General features: G+C 33.5%; 3 protein-coding genes across 3 annotated transcripts; 2 read left to right on the forward strand and 1 right to left on the reverse strand.

Moving 5' to 3' along the window:
* The first annotated feature begins 2,315 nt into the window (after nt 1-2,315).
* LOC122582199 (protein LNK3-like) lies at nt 2,316-5,982 on the forward strand. The gene is made up of 6 exons (XM_043754558.1): nt 2,316-2,439; nt 2,902-3,258; nt 3,778-4,003; nt 4,183-4,251; nt 4,346-4,470; nt 5,433-5,982. The coding sequence occupies exons 2-6, from the start codon at nt 2,909-2,911 to the stop codon at nt 5,623-5,625; spliced, it is 963 nt and encodes a 320-aa protein (XP_043610493.1). The 5' UTR covers nt 2,316-2,439; nt 2,902-2,908; the 3' UTR covers nt 5,626-5,982.
* Nucleotides 5,983-8,347: 2,365 nt separating this feature from the next.
* LOC122581115 (zeatin O-glucosyltransferase-like) lies at nt 8,348-9,993 on the reverse strand. The gene has a single exon (XM_043753266.1). It carries the CDS (start codon nt 9,869-9,871, stop codon nt 8,480-8,482), a length of 1,392 nt encoding a protein of 463 aa, XP_043609201.1. The 5' UTR covers nt 9,872-9,993; the 3' UTR covers nt 8,348-8,479.
* A 6,308-nt stretch (nt 9,994-16,301) lies between these two features.
* LOC122581116 (neuroguidin) lies at nt 16,302-21,397 on the forward strand. The gene is made up of 8 exons (XM_043753267.1): nt 16,302-16,636; nt 16,736-16,823; nt 17,201-17,380; nt 17,522-17,689; nt 19,556-19,729; nt 19,807-19,961; nt 20,049-20,175; nt 21,134-21,397. Exons 1-8 carry the CDS (start codon nt 16,569-16,571, stop codon nt 21,143-21,145), a joined length of 972 nt encoding a protein of 323 aa, XP_043609202.1. The 5' UTR covers nt 16,302-16,568; the 3' UTR covers nt 21,146-21,397.
* Nucleotides 21,398-22,916: the final 1,519 nt, after the last annotated feature.

The raw sequence follows: 22,916 nt of genomic DNA on the forward strand, positions 1-22,916 counted from the left end.
ATATGGATTAATCAATTAACTCATTAATATTTTAAATTATAATGAAAATAACAACAATATAGAAATTCTATTTACTTTTAGTTGTATTTTTTTTAAATTTATTTACTTTATGTTTAAAGTATTATTTTATGAATAATACCATAGTAATATTATTATTGCTAACTTTCGATCTTAATCTTAACATTTTTTTCTTATCACCTTTGGGTCCCACATAGTAAATTTAGAAGATACACATGGCCAACCCACCTAAGTTGTTTTTTTTAATTTTCATACAAAAAACTATCATTTACAATTTACAATATATATACATAGCAAATCCGTACATCGTATGGATATTATGACTAGTATTTTTAAATAAAAGTATTTGTTTGTATGGTAATTTGTATAATAAGTATTGCATACTAATTTATATCTATATAAGAAAAAGGTTGGTAGCTTTATCACCTTTTATTTTTAAAACTAGATATGATTGTAAAATATTTACAAAATGTTAATATTAGAAATAACTACAAATATAACTAGAGTATGATTTTTCTATAAAGGCTCTTGACCTATAATCCCGACTTAAGTAGCTGCTCCATGGAAGCGGATGACGAAGCCTCTAGACTTGAGCATGACTGCTCCATAGAGGCTCCTGGCGAAGCTTTCGGACTCGAGCTTAGTTATTCCATGGAGCTCCTAACGTAGCCTCCAAACTTGAGCACGACTACTCCATGGAGGCTTCTGACAAAGCCTCTGAACATGAACATGAACATGACCTTATCCTGATCATGGGACTCAATTAAGACTAAACATGTAAAGCTCGTGACCAAAGTCACTAAACCCTAAATCCTTAAGTTCCTTTTGAAATAACTAACTAGCAAGTTTAACCATAGTAACATAGTTTCATTCAAACTCTTCCAAACTTACAAAATCAACAAATCCATTTTTCATCCAAGATATTACAGCTATTGTACTTCATATATCCTTTTTAGTTCTTCATAAGACCTGCAACTTTTGAATTTGAGTGTGATTACCCTCATTTTTATATCTTTTATGATCTGATCTTTGATTTATTTATTAAATACATTAATTTGAGTAAACACCCTATTATTTCTTTTCTTCCAAATCCATTATACATAAGCAGGTAGTGAAATTCTTTAAACACATCCCAAATGGTTTTGGGATACTGTAAATTGAGTTAGTTAAACAATAAGAACGAAGTTATTTTTCAAGTTAAAAGTAATTAAAAGAATTTAAAAATAAACTTAATTGAAAATTTTGTTTATTCTCAATTAAACAAAAGCTGTTGATTATGAAAAATGATCTTTAAAAGTTGATTCCAACTTTAGAGATAAAGTTGGATAATTTTCAAATTATGGAAAATGATCTTCAAAAGTTGATTCCAACTTTAGAGATAAAGTTGGATAATTTTCAACTTTGAAGTAAAATCAAAGGTCAAAATTCAAATTTGATAATTAAATCTTAACTTTTTAACTTTAATCACAAAGTTGATGTTGCTCTAACATTACAATATTTAAAAATTTTCTACTTATGGATTATACAACCTCAAGATCCTACATTCCTATTTATATCTACTCTCTTATAATGATTATTCATGCCAAATTTCAAGACTACCCTTATATATAACCTCTTATAATGGTTATCCACCTCTTGTTAAAAATTACATAAATTAGAAGAGTAATATATAAAGATCCTTTAAAGTCGCTTTAACTTTATAGATAAAGTTAAAGCAACTTGAATCATTTGATTAAAATCAATAGTTGAGATTAAAAATTTAAGTTTAAATCTTGACAATTTATTTGAATTCAATTGTTCAAATTGTTCCGACTTTACAAATTTTAAAAACTTCTTATCTTAAACTAAATCACATCATATCCCAAAGTATTCTTATCATCATTTAAATTAAATAGTACACCCCGTTCAAAAAAAATAAAATTAAATAGTACACCACTTGGCGTTAGTAAGAACATCGCCTCGCTACCATGCCAGTGATAAGAAAAAAAAAAAAAAAATTTACCAAGTACTACTTTACCAAGTACTACTTAAAAAAAAAAGACGCGATAAGGAAGAGACGTAGGTAAGCGGGGTATTTTATCAATTTCGATTTACTTATTAAATGTTGAATAAAAAGGACCAACATAGAAAACCGACGTGGATGAAGGAGAGAGCAGATTTAGATGGAGTTGTATTAGTAGCCACTAATTTTGTCCCACAATTCTCAGCCACAAATTGAGTCTCACTCTTACCACACAAATCATCTCTTAAATAAAACACCACCCTTCATTTCTTTCTCTTTCTTTATTGTACTCAATCCAGACACAACAACACAATCCTTTCCTTTTTTTTTTTCTGTCTTTCTCTTTCATCCCACAGCCAGCCAGCCGCCGTCAATCAAACAAGCAAGCAAACCCATTTGATTCCTTTCAGTTCACTCAGGTGAGTAACTCCATAGAATTTGATTTACTTCTACTTGGTTTGTTATGGATGGATTTCTTTTTATATATTTGTATCTCTTATTATTATGATGTTTTAACAAAATAGTTTTGACTAATAATATCAGATTCAATAGAAAGAGAACTGGTAATTTTAGTTCAGGGTTTAAACTGGTAATTTTAGTTTTGTAATCTATCAAATAAAGCTTTTTCAGTTAATATGTTTACAATTCATAATTAGTATCCTGTTTAGATTAGATGTTCAGGGTAATTTTTCAAATTAGAAATAACATGAAGGATGGTCATAGTGATTTATTATTACGAGTATCTTTTTTAAGAAACTAAAAATATAAATATCAGAAAGTTTTTGGAATGATAGTTTTACCCCGATTAATGAAAATTGAAAAGTATGAGTTTATGATTGTATGAAATTGATTTTTTTTTTATATATATACTAATTTTGTAGAAATAACATGGAGTGGTATTTTGAAAACCAAGTTGAAGATCTTGTTGTTCCAAAAGATTATGAACAACAAGAAGAAGTGGTGACATCACCAGAAAGTTGGTCACAATGGGGAATGACTGCTTTCCCCAGGAAGAATTTCGATTCCAACGCAAACATGACCCGTGAAGAACTCGCCTTCAACGGAGGCAAAAACTTTTACACTTCAATTGACAATGAAAGATCAACATCCAACAATTCAAGTATGAACCAACAACTGTACAACAACAATGGGGGTTCACTTTTGTGGAACAATCAAGCGGATTTTCAACAGTTTACTCAAGAAGAAGCTAGGATCAATCATATGGATGACATCTTCTTGTACATGACTCAACTTTTACACGCTGTATTACATTGTCTCCAATACTACTACTTAAAATATAATATAAAAAAGACGAGTTTGAAAGACACACAATGGAAACAGTGCTCCATTTGTTTCTCTCAAAGTCCATTGCGTCGGATGTTAAGAAACTAATCGGATTGGATAACGTCTAGTCTTGACTCTTTTGTCTGTTTTTCACTACTGATATGAAATTTTATTGTTTAGCTGGATGTGGTTTTGAGGTGTGATTTTCGACACTTTAAGTTGCAATAACCAGTTTGAGCAAGTATTTATGATTTTTCTAATAATTCTGGGTCCAAATAATCAGCCTTTGGAAAACAAGTATATGGGGTTAGTGTCAAGACACTGGTTATCTAATTCTGATTTTTAATTAATAACATTCACAATGGAAAAGCACATCCCATTTTGGATAAATGCCCAATTTATTTGCTTCAAGAAATGCATTTTATCTTGTTATTATGCTTTCTCATCGTATACCTTTGTCTCTGTTTCTGCAGTAATTCGTTGCTTGAAGAAGATCCCACTAGAGATTCAACTGAGCCTCAGGACAATACAATTAATGGGAACAATACTAACATGTTTGATAGTGATATGCTTGACTCACAAAATGTTGGAAGCCATGGGCTAAGCACTGGAAGCTCGAAATATCTCAAGACACATGCCTTCTCTCCATCAACAGACTGGGTTAATGAAGAACTTGCAACAACTTGTCAAATGCCTAAGGTGAGTTGAACATTTTTGTTCATGCTTAACTCTTTTTTGATCAAAGTGCAAATAGAACATTTTCAGATTGCTCTACATCCGAAGCTTAGGATTTAATTGTAATCTACATAAATAGTCAGTCTATATATTTGCTCTATGTGAGTGATATTTTTGATGCTGAATCTGATCTTTTTTTATAGCATTGTATGAGCGATGAGAACTCAATGGAAGAATCAGTACTGAATGATCTTGAAAGGGTGACTGCACAGGTGAGCCTTATACGGGTGCTTTTGTAATTTTAAACATACTTTTAATTAGTGATGACTATGATTAAACAGTTGTCTCATGTGTTGAATCTATCAGTTCACAGACAAAACCCGAATCTGCTTCCGAGATGCTTTGTATCGCCTGGCAGAAAGCTCAAAACTATCAATAAACTCATTCCAGGATGGAGAAGCTATGATGACTTCTGATGATGATACAATGAGGTATGTATTGCATGCTGCTCCTAAATTGTACTCTTTTACTTGCTAAGTATATGTTATTAATCCCCACATTTACCATTCTGAAATTTTACCATCGTAGTTATTATTTAGTTTGCAAAGGTATTATTTCCTGGTGGTTTAGACAAAAAGATAAGCTCCTTTTTCCATCAAGAAAAACTGTTTCACACTTCTATCTTAAAAAAAAAGAAGTGGTGGTGTCTTCATGTTTCAGTTTTAATTACTTCAAGGGCCATTGACCATTTGTCAGATATAGATGTGGCAAAATGGGTGGATCTACTTGGAGGTCCCAAGTTTGGATTAAAGAAGCAAAGAAATATATCCCCTTGTGGCCATGGATAACGACCCCGGGCTACCCACAAAGCGGCAATCACCTTGAAATTAGTCGGCTTGCTAAGCGAGTCGTATACCTAGGTTCACTAAAAATCATAAAAAAAATAAAATAATGGGTGGGTTGGGTCTTGTTGCCATGAAACATATTTTGTAGGAAGTCTCTATCTTTGAATAATTGGTATGTTAAATATTGAAAGGTTTATTTCACTAATAATCTTTATTTGGTATAAAGTAGGAGATTTTTTGCATTAAAAGTACTAACAAGCCTCATGTATTGGTGTGACTCAACAACCATGAGGTTGTGGTGCTCATGTCCTAATTGGGGTCTGGGGATAATGGTGCTTATAGGAGTGTCTCCTTGTCGTTAAACAAACTGCCCTAATAAGACACTTTGGCCGACTTCTTACCCAGTTTGGACTGTTCAACCTTTCTGGTTAGTCTAGCTCTTTGCTAGTTATTTGACATGTTTGACCCGTTAAAAATAAAATATAACCTGAATCAATCCTTGGGTTAATAAATGGGCTGAAATTGTCGCCTCCTCTTTGAATGAACCCCGTGGACTAAAGTTCAGTACCAGTGTTCCTAATAGCCGCATCTTTGTTTATGGCACTCAGGGTTGGAGAAATAGAAACAGAAGATTCAGAGTCAAAGACAAACGTCATTGACAGAGCTGTTGCCAATCTCATGTTCAATAGATTCGATTATGAAGATGAAATCAACGATCAGCAACATCAGATAGATTACAACAATGATGCAGAAGTCCCGATTGGGGGTATGCAGGAATTGCCACAACCAACTATTCATTAAATCATTTACCTCCAGAGGTGTACACTCTTTTGTGATCCGGAGGTCGGTGGTTCGGATCATGAAAACCATATCTTTTGCAGCTACCCCATGGGACATGTCAGTAGGCCTCCGGTCCAATCCTGCATTTTGGTGCATAGGGGTTAACCCCCAAGTGGTGGGTTTTATGTGAATATGTTGCAGTTAACTAACTAAATACAATATGGAGGGTGCTGGAACTGGTTTGCACCGTCTAATTTTGAGTGGTGTTTGTTTTGAACATTTTTGTGGTGAAAACATGAAATCTGTATGTAATATATCTAGTCAACGGATTTATCCTTTAGCTTTTATATATACAAGCGATGTTCTCTTTGTTCGGCAGTTGGTTGCATGATGCATCGATGTCTTGTGGAAGACATGTAGGAAATGAGTCACTAATGTGATATACTTGCTGTATATATAGAATTAGATAATACTGGATTATTGTTTTAGTTGTCTCATTACTTTCCTTTACAGTGTATTTCGATCATATGAAAAAAAATTTAGAGTACCTGGTTTTAAACAAAAAAGGTTATGTTACGGCCCACAAAGAGTGGGAAAAAATGAAGCAGAATATTCCAATATGAAAGCTTAGAAGTAGCAATTTTTACCCATTTACTTATGATATATGAATGGTTCAATATGAGTACCTAAATTCTATTCTGGATGATAAAACTAGTAGAAAGTCAAATCAAAAAATTTAGCTGACAGCGGAAAACTCAAACGGCCAAAATGATAAATACAAGTAGAAAGTCGCCCAATGCCTATTCTGGATGCATATAACCTAAATTCTACCAAAACCATTTTACTCCATGATTTAAATAGTAACAGTTAGAATATTGTTACTGTTATTCGAACATATTTATCTCAGTAGATATTTGAATGATATATAGAAATGTGAAAAAATTGATGGACGGCTAACTTGGCGTGATTAAACCAGTACTAAAGAGAAGACTCGTTTGATCCATTAGGCAAGCCAAAAATCCCCTACATCTTACCGCCTCTACGAAAATGATACGCGTTAGTAGTAGTCATTAGTAACAGGAAAGGAGCAATTATTCTCATCAACACATCTGTCCTCATTTCATAAAGAAAAATAAGAATATACGATTATATATATATTCATTGCAGTTTTAGAACACAGTGCTTAAGATATACGATTATATATATATATATATATTCCTTTTTGGACCTTTAAGGTTCCAATTACACTTGCCTATTTCTATACCAGTGGTCAAAGCTTTGATAATCAAAGTCCCCATTATGAAAAGCTTCATCAGAATATCTACACAAAGATGTACGGAGTACTACTTATATACTACACATAGCATCCATAAGGAGATTTTGATAAACAACAAAAAGTTATATTGGTCAGTGCACCAGATGTCACAATTTTGATCCATTTTCATATTAGCTTGTTTAGTTGGTTGTTTTATCTCAAGCTGGTCAAATGGACATATTCACAAAAATTGGGAACGATGGATAAGTAAAACGGGTCAAGCAACTTGAAAGTTGTACAATGTCGAATTTAAATGATGATATATCCTTAATCGTTATTGAGAGAATCTATACATATTGTAATAGATAAACCGATATCAGCATCTTTCAACCCATACCGGAAAATGACGTGTTTCTATCTGAACCAGTTTTCATCTGTTACCCAACCCACCCATCTTGCCACCTCTACCTAGTCCGAACATAATCTAAGAAATGAAAATGTTCACGACTTCACGATCGTTCACCTATGTTCGCATCTATCGTATAAAATTCTTTCTTGTGGTTACAGATGCAGTTATGCACAAATGATCACATGTCTTTAATGTTGATTCGGGAAACAAACAGAACTTTGTTGAAGCAATGTGACATACTACAGTGAGATTTATCTTGGTGAAATTACATAGCATCCCAACTTAAACCAAAACATTATTCTATAGAGAAACATTATAATCTCCAATTCAGAACAGACCTGATCATGCAGCTAAGCTAGTGAAACCTAATAAATATCCATCCATCATTTCACATATTTTACCAGTATAATCGCATCCAACTACCAAAAACTAGTCTCTTCAGGTTCATAAAACTATTTAGATTCCATATGCATTGCAACAAGATCCTCCATCATAAATTAACAACGCCTTGCAGTGACCTCAGTTGCATATATCATATAGAATGAACACAAAAAAAGACAAGTTTTCTATATTAGAACTGAAAAAAAGGTAGTAATTCAGATCTATCCACTTTCCAAATCCTTGATTCAGGACTTCAGGTTATGTTTTAAATTTGAAATGTTAAAGTAATTAGTATGTTTTCACCTTTAATGAACCCATAAACTGCTACATTCCTGAAAACAGAAAATGTTATAGATTACATGCCTAACAGAAAAACCTAGAGTGCGAGGGAGAAATGGCAAACCCAACATCCCCATTGGAGTTGATATCAGTACCACGTCGCCGTTTCATAAATTTATTCACAATGTATTTAAATTACTGACATTTGCTCACACTTTACAAAAGTATGCATGACTTTGTGCTATGGTATGATAGACCAATACCATGGCAAATAACTAGCCTTTCTGCTGATACATGTGTACCATAACAGAGATGACTTACTTTCCTCGTGTAGCAACACGGGTCAAAAACCAGTGAAACGAAGATGATTCAAAATGTATGTACTTGGAAGGTTATATAAAGGAGCATGAGACCAATTGTACTTTTAAAAGACAATTTAAGATGTATCATACACTTTAAATGAATACAAGAGTAACAAGACTCATCAAATGCCATAAGATGATGATATCTTTGTACATGATTTCCAAAAATCTGACATTACAAATTTACTTTTACCTACGTATATAGGAAATAAACGAATCCATTTCTAAACGGCTTGCACCACCTTCAATCATTGATAACTTGATGTCATCACCAAACTTAGCAGCCCTTTTCCGCATCTCATATCCTTGTCTCGATCCCAAAAGCGTGATAACAGCCTTTTCAACCGCTAAGGCTGTCACCAACTCATTTCTACGCTCCCAATCTTTCACCACCACACCAATTTTAAGAACTTCTGTAATCAAAACTGCATTTCTTGGCTGATCAGAGTGCATTGGCCACGTCGCCATCGGCACTCCCATTGATATACTCTCCATACTCGAATTCCATCCACAGTGACTCATAAACCCACCAGTGGCAGAATGGTCCAAAATCTCCAGTTGTGGGGCCCATCCCCGCTCAATCAATCCCTTTCCTTTCACTCTCTCTTCAAACCCATCTGGCAACGTAACCAGTCTATCCTTTAACCCAACCATATCACCTCTGTCTGCAGCCCGAACCACCCATATAAACCTTTGCTCACTTCTCTCTAACCCGATAGCCAATTCCCTAATTTGGTCGTCAGTAAAAGTAGTAGTCGTCCCAAAAGAAACATAAATAACGGAATTTACAGGCTGCTTGTCAAGCCACTGCAAGCACTTGTGACGGTTTTTATCCAAAACCGTCACATCAGATGTGTGGACCGGATTAACCGGTCCAACAGCCCATATCTTTTTTTTCCCTGATATTTCTTCTCTCTCTAAATACTCTAAAAATTCACCTTCAATAACTCTGGACGAATCGAATAAATCTCCGACATCATTATTCATATGAGGATGTTGTAACTTTGCAAATAACCTAAACTCGGCCGAAACAATACCATTTTGAGAAGGAAGTTTATTAAACAGTTCCATATCAACCTCAAACGGCCTTCCAGCTTTTTCCCATAAATCCCAGAAAGTATAAAAGACCGAAAGTGGGCGAAAGTTGTAACACTCAGCGTTACTTATCGACTTAACGTCTTGAACAACATACGACATGAGAGCATCATGAATAACAACCACTCTTGTGGCTGTTTTTGAAACAGAACAAATGAAGTCAAAAACAGGCCTGCGAAGGTGTAGAGTGGATTCGAATGAGGATTGAAGGTGGGAAGGGAAATGGTTAGTGGGGTCAGGTGGTGGGGACGTGAACGGTGGCGTTTCGAATTGATGGAAATGGATCATGGGGTCAGATGTGGCTAGACCCTGAAGACGAGACCGGGCTTGGTGAAGGGTGGATGTGGTGCAGATGAAGTGGACCGGGATGTTGTAGGAAGATACGAGATTTGAGAGATGAAGCAGCTGGTTGAGATGACCGTGTGCTATGAATGGCACCATCACTACCACTACTTTGGTTTGGTTGTCAGTGTCACCACTAGCCATGTTTGATTTGATTTGCTTAATCTGTGAATTATGTGAACAATTGTTTTAATGCTAACCACAAAATCAAATGAAATTAAAAGAGACTTTTCTTTCCTTTCTTTTGTGGGAATAAATTTCTTTTGTGGGAATAAAGTATTGCAATGGAATGTGACATTGAGAAGTGTGATGCTTTTCTTTTTGATTTTGTTTGGTACGAGTATTTGGATTATTGTCTATAGAATCTATTTCGTTATTTGACTCGTCTAGTCAACAACGGCATAAGGCCTATCTTATAGGACTTCTCCCACTTCCGACACACGGCCGACGCCAACCTGGCGGAAGACACTGGTAGTACAGCCGGCGTCTAGGCCGACATCTTTGTGTTTCTTCCAATATTAAACACGCAGTTTATGAAGGAAAGTGGAGTCTGAAAAGATGATGTAAGGGGGAGAAGTGTGGGTTATAAGTAGAGGGTGTTCTTGTTGTGTCTAGAAGAGAGATAAATTAATGAATAATGGAAAAATAGGTTAGAAGTAAGGTATTATTATATGGAGAGGTGTAACAACCAAACCAAGATATCAATTATATATAAAAATGATAAGATATTTTTTTTTTCATTGCGCATCAGTGGGCTTGTACACTTCCACTGCGCCTCAGTGGGAAATTTCAAAAATTTCTGGGTTTTTGGTGCAATGGAGAGTGAATCCCCTCACTGTGGTGCGATGGGAGCCAGATTTCTCAAAAACACATTTTGACACTTCAAAACAACTTGCAACACATCCAAACCCTTTAATCATAATTTCTATTCCAAATCATGTAAAACATCTTTACAACAAAATTTAACATCCAAACACAATTCACATTTACATTAGCCATCAAATGGGTCATTTGCCCAACTTGATTACTTAAACAAAAACAATCATGCCACTTTCAAACATCATATGACCCATTCATAACCAAGGTTTCCAGAAATTTGTCATGAAATAAGTTAAACTAAAAGAACATTGTATCAAGAGCCAACATGGTCATTAGGGATTATCTACCAAAAATTACCCAAAATGCCAACTTTCCAAAACCTTCAAATTTTCCGCTTTAACTTCACTCGATTGGTTCCTTGCTCTTGCCACTACTACTAACTCCTATAAAAATGTTAAACAACTAAAACATAAGCAATATTTAGTGAATGCATATACATATGATCATATTCAAGTTGTCAAATATTCATCAAACTTCACTTATAGTCTATCTTTTGATAGCCATTTCAATCACAACAAACATAAACACAAAATTCATCACAATTCATTTCAACATGGCCATGGACATTGCTAGTAGAACTTTACCCACCTACTAGTCTTGTTCATACAATTGGCTCGTAGGAATTTACCCACCTACTAGCTCATATCATCACATATGATAGTAGGAATTTACCCACCTACTAGCTTTATTAATCAACATACATATGGGTCATAGGAATTTACCCACCTATGACCTCCAATAACAAGATTATAATCACATGCATATACACTCACCTTGATTTTGGCTATTAGACTCTACTTGATTATTATGCACAGTATGGCTACTAGACTCAACAAAATGATCTTCGATCACCACCTATACATAATCCAACACATATGTATCTATGAGTTCCATGACTCAACTCCCTTACAAACATCTACTTGCATTCATTATAATTATAACATTATGGTGTTTGACTACTCAAAACTTTTCTAAAACCAAATTCTCGTAATAGAACTTCATATCATATTTACTAGCCAAACACTACAAAATATGGGGTTTTTACTATGGGGGTTTTTCATTATCAATATACTTTTTCAATCAAACTATAAATTTCTTAATCAAATTAATTAGGGCTTTACTTGAAACCTCAAATAATAAAACCGCCAATTTCTATGATTAAGAACCCTAATTTAATAAAAAGGAATTAGAACTAGGTTAAGAAAATCAATACCTCAAGAATTCAATAATTTAGACTTGAATCAAAATTCCCCTCTTTTCCCTTTTTCTCTCTTAAATTCAGCCACCACCACCCAAAAACACAACCCTAACTTTTCAGTTTTTGCTTCTTGAAGATTAATGATTATTATTGTTATTATTAAATCACTTGAAAGATTGATTGAAGGGATTGAGAGGAAAATTTGCTTTTGAATCGGAAGGATTTAAAATGTGATGGAAGATTAAAGCTTTTGAGAGAAATTAGACTTATGATTCATCAAGCAAAAGTGGTTGGGTTATCCCCCCTTTGCCACGTAAATAAAAATATAAATAGGTATTTTTACCCGCTATCCACTAAAGTTCCAACTAAACTAACCCCTCATATCAAAATAAAATACTAGTAAATTAATTAAATATTAAAACTATAAAAAGGATAAATTTTCTAATACTTTAAAATATTGGGGTGTTACAAGAGGCCTAACCATTCTCTTTTTGGATTATCATAATGATCATTTTCGACTAGTATTTTTTAACTCAATTTGAAAATGTAAATTTTTGTTTCGTAATTCGGAGCGTAATTTGACTCGTAAGAGTCACAACATTTTTCAATATTACATAATATTACATAGTTATATATGTGACATAAATAAAACAAAATATAAGTTGATTATATTAAAGAATTTACCAAAATACATATTCGATACTTTAGAGTCATAAACATTCATTTTATCTCCAAATTCATACTAAAAGGATCAAAAATACACATATAATATACAAAGTAATGTAGCCATATATATAATATGTAATATATAACATAATATCAAACTACAACAATCATAAGTTTACAGCTCGTAATGACTCAGTCCAAGTTCACACCACGACTCGTAAGAGTCAGGAGAAAAACTAGTTACATAACGAATCATCTCGTTTTTGGTGTAAATTGACTTGACTCGTAAAAGTTAACTCATGACTCATGAGAGTTTAACAACTACGGTCATAATGTCATTCCATTTTTAAAAAACTTTTTCATCGCTCACTCCCAATCAATCCATGTATATTATCTCATTTTTACCACTCACCATATTTTTATAGACAACTCACTTCTCATTTACTACTCACACCACACTGTATCAAGTACCCACATCACACTTACCTCATATCTAATAACTCACACACTCATATAACTTTCGCGTGGTCATACCACTCAAACTCACCAATCACCACTCAAGGCGGTGTTCCACTAAGTAGTTGCACCAACCATTTAGCCATCACTAACACTTTGTCGACCGTCATAGAATGATCAGTACCCACGCTCAAATAAATAAAAATCTTTTGATCGAGTAAAGTTAAAAACAATTTTATGAATTAAAATTAACATATTCAATTTGTATCTCAATCCTTAGTTTAATATAAAATTTAAACATGTTTATAAAATTGATCTCAACTTTAAAATTTTCTCATCCTACTCTAAGGGCATGTTTGACAAAAGTTATTTGGGAGGTTTTAGCTTTTAATTTTGAACAATAAGTTGTTATGGTATTAAAAGCTTTGTTTGGATGCAACTAGATTAAACTTTTGTTTAAAAAAAATCCAAAATAAATTCTACTTGAAGTAGCGTATGATTTTTTTTAGTTTGGATAAAGCTTTTGATAGTTAAACATTACACATATACCTCTTTAAGTTGCTGCTACAACTACCATACCAAACACTTATTGCTCTAGTTAATAGCCTAGCTTAAAAACAACAACTAATTTTGTTAAACATACCCTTCCTTTTAATTTTAATGAAACTTTTAATATCTAATAATTATACAAATACCTCTTTAAGTTATGGCTACAATTACTATACCAAACTACTCTAAAATATATAAGTTTCGGTTAACAACTTAGTTTAAAAGCTACAACTTACAACTATAATTAAAAGCTTATGTCTTTCAGCCAAATGTTAGTCACGGGTTCAAAACTTTTGAAAGACATATTGGGAAGTCTTTGCCAATGAGGTGGAGCATGAGGTTTTTTCTAGCATTTAGCTAGTTTCCCCCAGAACGGTAATAGGACTTTCATCGCCAGTCATGCCCTTAAATTGAATCGAATATGAATATAATTGACAATTTAGATTGAAACATTTACCTGTTATAATCCTTCTAGATAATGAATTTTATATACTTTTTTTCATATTTCCAACTAGTTATATAAATATTTATCATAAAAGCTTATCATAACAAATTTTGTTAATTCTTTTCATTTAAGTTGATCGAGCGCATTGCCTTTTTGTCATTTTTACTAAAGAAATTAATGATAAATATAGACAAAAAAGTATTTTTTTTTATAAAAAATTGCAATATTCTTACTCTAAAATTATACTAATACATATGATGCAACCAGGACTTCCAAAATAACGTATCGACGAGATTTATAGTCAACCATGTCATCACAGATGTTAAAGATATCTTTAACACGTTTATTGGTGAAAGTAATAGTTGTACCTGAACATTTGTTAAAAGTCGATGCAAAATCAACTAAGAGAACTAATTGCGAAATCAAAAAAATACGTCATTTTTCGATAAATACATCCAAACATGTCCCGATGCCATTTAGTAAGATAATGATCTCGATCATTTTCTGACTTTTTGAAGCTTACTTCTTTTTAGCAAAATTTTTGTTGTATTATTCGATACTATTTTTGATCAACCTCATGTTAAAATCATAACGTATTTTTGGTTTGGGTTCAAGGAATATTTGCCTCCATATTTGATAATGTTAGAAGTCACCTTTTAGGACATGAATAGTGTTTGATAGAGGCGATGCCACGATGGTCGATGGAGTCAAAATTTGAAGAAATATGGATTGGAGCTTATTCCTTATTTGGTTCTTACTGTAAGCGCGTAGAAAGAGGGCATTTGTGATTTGACCAACAACTTGAACTCTATGTAGCACCGACACGAATACGGGAAAGGGATACGAGAACGAGGAACATCAAAACTCAAAAATTTAATATACTGGTACAGGAATAATACAACAATAAAAACACTTAGAAAAAAAAAAATACTAAAGAAGTTATAAAATATATATAGAGAATTGTTATAACATCTGTGGTTTGCTGTTTTATCAATTTTTGCCCATGTCGATTTTTTTTATTATTACTTCACGCTCTGCTGAAAATCTCTATTATTAGACCCTCCTCTCCCAAACAAACATTTATGTCTCGCTGTTACTCCCCTCACGTGTATACCACATAAGGGTATTTACGTCTTTTGCCACATCTGCAACCTATATACACCCTTTTATTCCCCATTTCCCTCCAAAACAAAATAATCCCCCCCTTTTTTTGTTTCTCCCTCTTTTTTTCTCCCCCTTTTTCTTCCCCTCATTTCAATTAGGGTTTCCAAATCAAATCCAATCATTGTTTTTTTGGTTACTTTGAAAATTCAACAATTGTTCTAACATCTTGGACCCCTCTGAATCCTGGTAGAAGATTCTATCGATGTTCAAGCAAGGTAATGCTCGAACTTGTTTTATTAATTTGTTCTTGACTAAAAATCAACCATTTTTATAAACTTAAACTGATAATTTGTTGGCATAGGTGAATAATTGTGGGTTTTTTAGTTGGATTGATCCACCCATGTGTACCAGAGCTGTGGAGATCATACCTGGGTTATTAAGAGCAAAAAACAATCTTGAAAGTTCATTGCATGCTCGAGAGAAACAAGTTTGGAGGCTGAAAATGATCTCATAAGCAGTTGATTGTTCTTTGTATTTGTCTTGATATTTTGGAAATCTTGATAAATCAAGAAAGTGTATTCTTTTATCGAAGCATTTGGTTGTTTATTTGTAATGAAATTAAATCTTTATTTTGTACTTTGTTTTCTGAATGTAATGAAATTAACTCTTTATTTTGTTAATGTAATGTGTAACTCTTATTTATGTAATGAAATGATATCTTATTTTGTTGAATGTATAGTCTTTATGCAGAATTTAGAAAACATGTTGCTAAAAAGAACAAAAAAATGAAATGATATCTTATTTTGTTGAATATATATATATGTGTGTGTGTGTTTTCTAAAAAGAACAAAAAAATGGAATCCATTTTTTCTGGCCGACAAAGCTCATCATCGAAGAAGAATGACCAGATGGGAGATGGGGAAAGTGAACATTTTTGTCTTTTGTCAATTTTTCAATTTTCATCCCGTACTTTGATGTTTACTTAAAATTAATCCTAACATAACTAAACTTCTTTTATTATTATTATTATTATTATTATTTTAAAGGGATAGAACTAAATAATTGATTGGTCCAAAAATAATACCTGAGAGATAAATGCATTGGATGTGATTTGAGGAGATTAGTCTTTAGAGTATTTTTTTACCTGATGTTAGCGCTGACATAAACTAAGGGATGAGTCAATCCCATTGAGTAGCGGCTAAAAGTGATTTTTATGATTTAAAGTCAATGGTCTTCCTCACAGAATTGAAACATCAATTATCAATGTACCTCAAATTACCCTAACATGTGTTAGGGCAATTTTGACCCCTCAAGTTAAAGTTAAGTATCTCCTCCCCACTGCAACACACAACAAGCAGCCTATATCCTCAAAACGCCCATCTCTTCCTGGCCACCACTTTAGCCAAACACATACACCGGCAACCTTAACCCAATACACCGACACTCCGGCGTATACGCTGTCGATACACCTTTTCACAACTCTCTAATTTTTCTCGCTCTCTCTCTCTTTTTTTTTTTTTAATCTTCTTCAGCCAGCCACCATCATGGAAGAGACAGATATGGTTACATCTGGATCCCTTCTGGGTCGTCATTATAATGACAAAGTTCAAAGGTTTTTATTGTATTATGTATATATATATATACTAGTAAAGAAAAAAAAGTTTATTCTGTCTATTATTAATGTTAATTATGATACTTTAATCGTTGCCAGGGAAGCTCCTCAACTAGTTACAGTATTAAAAGATATGAAAACTGGACTCGACGATTTGGGTGCCAAAGTTCGACTCCTTACTTCAAAGGTTAGGTTTGATCAAACTAATTGTACAATCTTTACATGCTTTGTGTTTTAATCAACACCGAACATGAGTATATGTTGTATTTCATGAAATTGGGTTTTTAGGACTGCATAAAAGTAGCTTTAAGACTTGTGTTCAAAATAAGCAGTTGGCTTGTTTGTTCTTAACAAAATTACTCGAACCGAAAATTTCACTTTGAATTCCCTCATTCTGGAAACGTGATAAGTTATAAGCTAAAATGGCAAATAGATATATAAGATAAAGAAGGGAAATTTGTATACTTTTGTTTTCTAATCTTAAGTTTTGTTTCAAGTGAAACACATATATTTGTATTTTTTGTTTAAACTAGTTTTAACGGTTTATATGGGAATTATAATCAGGTAAAGTCGGGTGCTTATCCAACAGCCGATGGGATCAGCTATCTTGAGGCCAAGCATTTGCTTCTTTTGAATTATTGCCAGTCTCTTGTGTATTATTTGCTTCGAAAAGCAAAAGGACTTTCAATTCAAGGACACCCTCTTGTCCATAGTCTGTTAGAGACAAGATTGTTTTTAGAGAAGGTCCTTTCCTTTCACACCCTCATCTCATTTTCTGTTTGTATTGTATCTTTAGTAATAAATAATCCAACTTAAAGATTTTGAAAATACATTAGTATGTTATAAAAGTTGGTTTAACTTTTTTTTTTCTTACAAAATGTGCAGATACGTCCAATCGATAAGAAGTTGCAATACCAAATTCAGAAACTAACGAGTCTAACAGGGAATCCAACAGAGGGTGTTGGCTCAGGCGACAAGAAACCTAATGAAGCAGATGATTCTTTGAAGCTCCGTCCAAACCCGGACATGCTTATTGACAAAGTTGCTCCCGAGGTGAGTTACCAACTGACTTTCTCTGAATGGTTTTTTTTTTGGTAAGGGGTTTTACCCTGTGTTAGAAGTTAGAACTCTCTGAATGGGTTTGGTAATTGGGTCACCGAGAGACATGCTTATAAATAAAAGTTTGGTAACAATTCAGGGTGCTAGGTTTAAAAATAATATGGTTGGGCTGACTTAAAACACTTATCGTGTAATCTGTTTTAGATTAATAACTTGATATAAATCTGCTGGAACTAGGCTAAAAAGATGGAGGGTGCACAGTGTCGTTTTTTAATAGTTACTTAATTATAACTCGTATTAGCAAGTACTTGGCGGTCAAGTTAGGTTATTTCTGATGTCTTTAAACAAGGCCTATGAGCCAATTGTTTAGGGGAGTCGATACTATTATTGTGTTTAAGTACAATTAGGAGTCACTGGAACTCTAAGCGCGCGTTTAGTTGTGGAAATGGTTTCCGGTTTTCCATTTCTAATTTTCTAGAAAATGGGAAGAGTTTTTCATCTAGTTAACAAATGAAAATTTTGAAAACGTGTTCAAAACTAGAAAATGCTATTTTTATTCTCCGTATTAATAAAAAAAAATGTTCTAATATACTTGAATTGGGAGGTTGGGGTGGGGTGGTGGCGGGAGGTGACTGGGATGGGGGCGATGGGTGACAGGGGGGATGGACGGGGGCGTAGTGGGAAAGTTAATATAATTTGAGGCTTTCAAAATTTAGAAAATGGAAAATGAAAAGTGGAAAACAATAAAAAAGTGTTTTCTAATTTTCCATAGAAAAGTAGAAAACAATGTTTTATGTTTTTTATATGGAAAACATTTTTGGAATACTATGATTTGAACGTGTTATTTGTTTTCCATGTTTTTTTGGAAAACAAAAATGGAAAACAAGGGGTGTTTTCTCTAACTAAACGTCTTCTAATAGTCTAATCAGTTTAGGAGTTGCTAGAACTCGAATCTAGTTATCTATCTATCATGCATTTATCATTTCCTTTGTGTCTACTGCTGTGTTTTTACTGCTTCTTCAGAATCTGTCCTGTTACTTATCAATTGGTATCAGGGCATCGATCTTGTAACCTGTGATCCAGGAAAATTTTTCTTGCTGTTCACTTCGTTACTGTTTCACGTCATAATTGTTCATCCGGAACTTTTTTTTTTCCATGGATGCTCACGAGTGAAACGCAGCATTGGATCGAGTCAAGTCATTGATTCTTGATTTGATTGATACACAAAGAAGCTACCACGCTGAGTGCGGCGTTGTCACCTTTAACTAGGAAATTATATGTCGGTAACTAATTAGGAGTCATTGGAACTCTATTCAAGTTTTGGATTTGTTATAAATCGAATCTAGTTATCTATCTATCATACAATTATCGTTTTCTTTGTCTCTATTGTCGTGTTATTTATGTTTCTTCTTCAAAATCTTTTCTGTTACATATCATAACTAGTGTGTGAAGTACTCATATCATTTAACAAAAGTTATATTACTGTTATAATAATCTAAATGTTTGAATAAAGGATTTCGTAAGTTTTATGCAGTAAAATTACACATTGGACAACTTTTTACCCGTTCCACATTTATTCTTTCAAACTGGTTTATAAAAATTTTACGCGTTAACTTAACTAACCCAATTCAACCCTATGATAGATTGTAGACTCAAAATTGCTACGTTTATCCTTTGCTCTGCGTTATAATACCGACAAGGAAAAGTTGAGGCATAAGGGTATTTCATGTACTAGGATGAAGGATAAAAATTACTTATGCATAGTTTTCATTTGTTCAGCACTATGGTTGCTTGCAATGTTTTGTTTTCTCATATTATGTTTTAGATGTATGCCTCATGTTTGTATGATTTCTATTGTAGGATAATGATGGTAAGTATCGACCTCCAAAGATTGCTCCAGTATCTATGGATGACAGTAAGACCGCGAGACAGGAGAGAAATGTGTCAAGAAAAGAGAAACAAGCATTCAGGCAAGCTTTGCAGAGTGAATATGCAAGAGATTTAATGAATGATCTTGAAGGAAGGCCTGAAGAGGTTAGGTTGCTCTTATTGTTATTTTTTCCTCTAGTTCTCTTCAAGTTTGTATTTTTTTACACTGTATTCAATTATAGGTGAGGGAGGTTATCGGAACTGAAGATAGAGATGTGGTGAAGATGAAGGCAGTACTTGAAGATCGTGCAAGGAGAGAAGAGGAGCTCTTCACTCGTGCTCCTCTTTCTAGTATGGAAAAGAAGAAGCTGTACCGTATGCGCAAATCAAGAAGCGGGTCAGTCCTGTTTCAGTACATTCTTTGGTGTCATATCTTTTTTATGCCAATGACTTGAAATGTTTTCTTTTTGTGTGTGTGTGGCAGCCTGCAAGGTCTAGCTGATGGTTTCTTTGAAGATGTTAAATCGTTACCTCTAGAGGAAGGTGTTGGTGGCCAAACAACATCTTTCATGAATTCCGAAGGTGGAGAAAGGAAGTTCAAGAGACGCAAGGTACAAATATTAGCAATATCAGTTATCCATATTCCTTTAATCGAGTCCCTTTTTTTTTTCTTTCCAGGGGACTTCTTCTGTGGAGTCAAGATCTCAATGTCTTTCTCTTTAAGTGTGCTTTTTATAATGCATTTTGTGTTCTTGCAGTTCATTTATGTTACATAAATGATGAAAATATATGTAGAAGGTTATATGTTAGTTTATTGTTCATAATAGGATCATTGATATATATAGTTCTGTAATCTGAAATACACACTCCTGAGAGTGTATTTAGATAATAACCAAAGTACTGGGCTACTGGCTCAGTAAATCTTAACCTACATTGTTAGTTCCTTGTTGCTTTAGGTAAAATATGTATTTCAAATCGGCGGTTTGACTTGATTGGCTCGTTTCCTTAAGGTTTAGATGCTAGACCTGATGGACATTTGACTTGAACGTTACTCAAACCAACCTGTTATTGTAAAATCGTTCGAGTTAGATACCTCTGCTTCTAAGATGTTAATAATGAAATAGAAGGCAAGACAATTCAAACACTGAGCCTATAAAATGGTCAGCAGTATTGCACACATTTTCAGCCGTACATGTTTGTATCCTACACAAAATATTAGTGCAATTTGAAAAGCACGTTGTCCTACTAAAATCCGAGTGGTGATCGCTCATCATGCTTTTACTAATATAGGGAATGGATGCCAATATGTTGGCTGAGTTTTGTCATACGAAATCAGTGTTTGTATTCCCGTGCCTTCTAATTGTTGATCTGCATGAATTTTCTTTTCTTTTCCTTGAATCATAGACAATCATATGACCTTTTATCACGACTTCATTCATTGTTCTTTGTATTTTTGAACAGTTTATTCATTGATTTTTGGTTCCCTATAAAAGAGTCTTGTATTGTCTTTGATACATGATCAACTTGGCATTCTGACTTTTTACTGTTTGTATTTTAATCTATTAACAGAGAAAGCATTAGTGATGTCTAGGATAGAAGTCAGAAGCTTTGAGCAGATCCAGATGTGTTATTGTGAGCCCTTTTTGGTTAAGACAGGAATTGCAAGTTTTCGTAAAAAACTAGATGGATAGATGGAACCTTATGTTTGTTGTCATTTACCTTGTGCGGGTAAGTGAAAGTAGGCATATATTGTACTTGGTACTTGCAGAGACTTGTTACCCATTTAACTTGTATGAAGTATTTTTGCATCTGTAGATTTTCCTTTTTTCCATACGTCGCAGGTTATTCATGATTGAAATCTTTTCTTTGTTATTATTGTTGGTGGATATTGAACACAATAATGACAAACAGAAGCTATCTCACTTCTTTGTGATACTCGTGTTGCCTTTGTGACACATGGTTCCGCCAGGAAACACCACCCGTATTTTTGGCGCCCCTGAAATGAAATTCTGAAAACCCAACCCAATGGTCCTCCACGTCAACAGCAAACTTCATGGCCACAACCTGTACTAGATTTACGAATATATTTGCAAACATGGTATACCATTGACTATGTTAACGATATATGTTGCAAAACTGGAATCTCACTTCTTTCGTGATCAACTCTTAAGTCTCCAATACAGAAACATAACTTTGACTATCCAGACAACACTAGCGAGATGATAATAAACAAATTTTATTGTGAATTCAACAAGTTTCTAGACTTTCACTTATTATTACTACATCTTTTAATGCGAATATTTATGCAACAAGTAACATTTGCATTTTGTTTTGAATGAATATATACACATGAATTTTAAGATAAAAGCTCTTTGGTCAGGTTGCCACTAATCGTATGATACTTACGCCATTAAGTGCAGCTCTATAATGACAACTCCTATTCTTCTTGTCAACAATAATTTCTTGTGAAATCTATCCAGATACGAATAAAACCATGAATAAAATACCAAACCTTGATATTAGTTGCCTAGTTACATGGTAGTTTCTAACTACAACAGTTTTGTTAGAAGTGATATTTAGGCTTACGGTTGTGAATGGAAAGAGGAAATGACAAAAAAACAAAAATAAAAATAAAAATAAAAACAAAATAAAAAAGAAATAAGAAGGAAAAAACTTACAAGGAAAATGCGTATAGCAACCATGCCACGTACAAGTAGAGTTTATTATTATTATTATTATTATTATTATTATTATTATTATTATTATTATTATTATTATTATTATTATTATTATTATTATTATTTATTATTATTATTATCAACAATAGCTCACGTACTTCAAACCTTTTATTATTTTATTGGATAATTTATTACCAGATACAAGAAAATTTGGAAAGTATAAAAACTAGTAAAAGAAAGCTTGATTTTTCTCTGGCCATTGCATGGCTTTTATGGTGCAGAAGAGATGCAAGAGATGCTTCTTTTAACTTGAATTGTGTCTTGGAAATTTGGTATCAACATGCATACTCCATCTGGCTCCATACGTGTCTTTCAAGTTGAATTTTTAATTCAATTAGAGTCTTATAATTTTTTGCCATTTGATGGAGGTAGGACCTCTTTTAACCATTGCTTTTGTCTTGTATTATTGTGAACTTTATCTCTTGTCTGATGTTGTCGGAGATTCTTGCTTATCCGTAAAACGTTTGATTAACGTTTCTTCCATTTCATCAAAAATGTCTTCCAAAGGTATTTCTTCGGACTGCGGTTGAGATTCTCCTGCTAGATAATTGTCTTCAGAATTCATGGAAGTGTCGGATTTGTTCCACTTGCTATTTTGAAGGATGTCCTTTCTC

Source organism: Erigeron canadensis, chromosome 9 (assembly GCF_010389155.1).
Source record: "Erigeron canadensis isolate Cc75 chromosome 9, C_canadensis_v1, whole genome shotgun sequence".
In the NCBI taxonomy this organism is placed as follows: Eukaryota; Viridiplantae; Streptophyta; class Magnoliopsida; order Asterales; family Asteraceae; genus Erigeron; species Erigeron canadensis.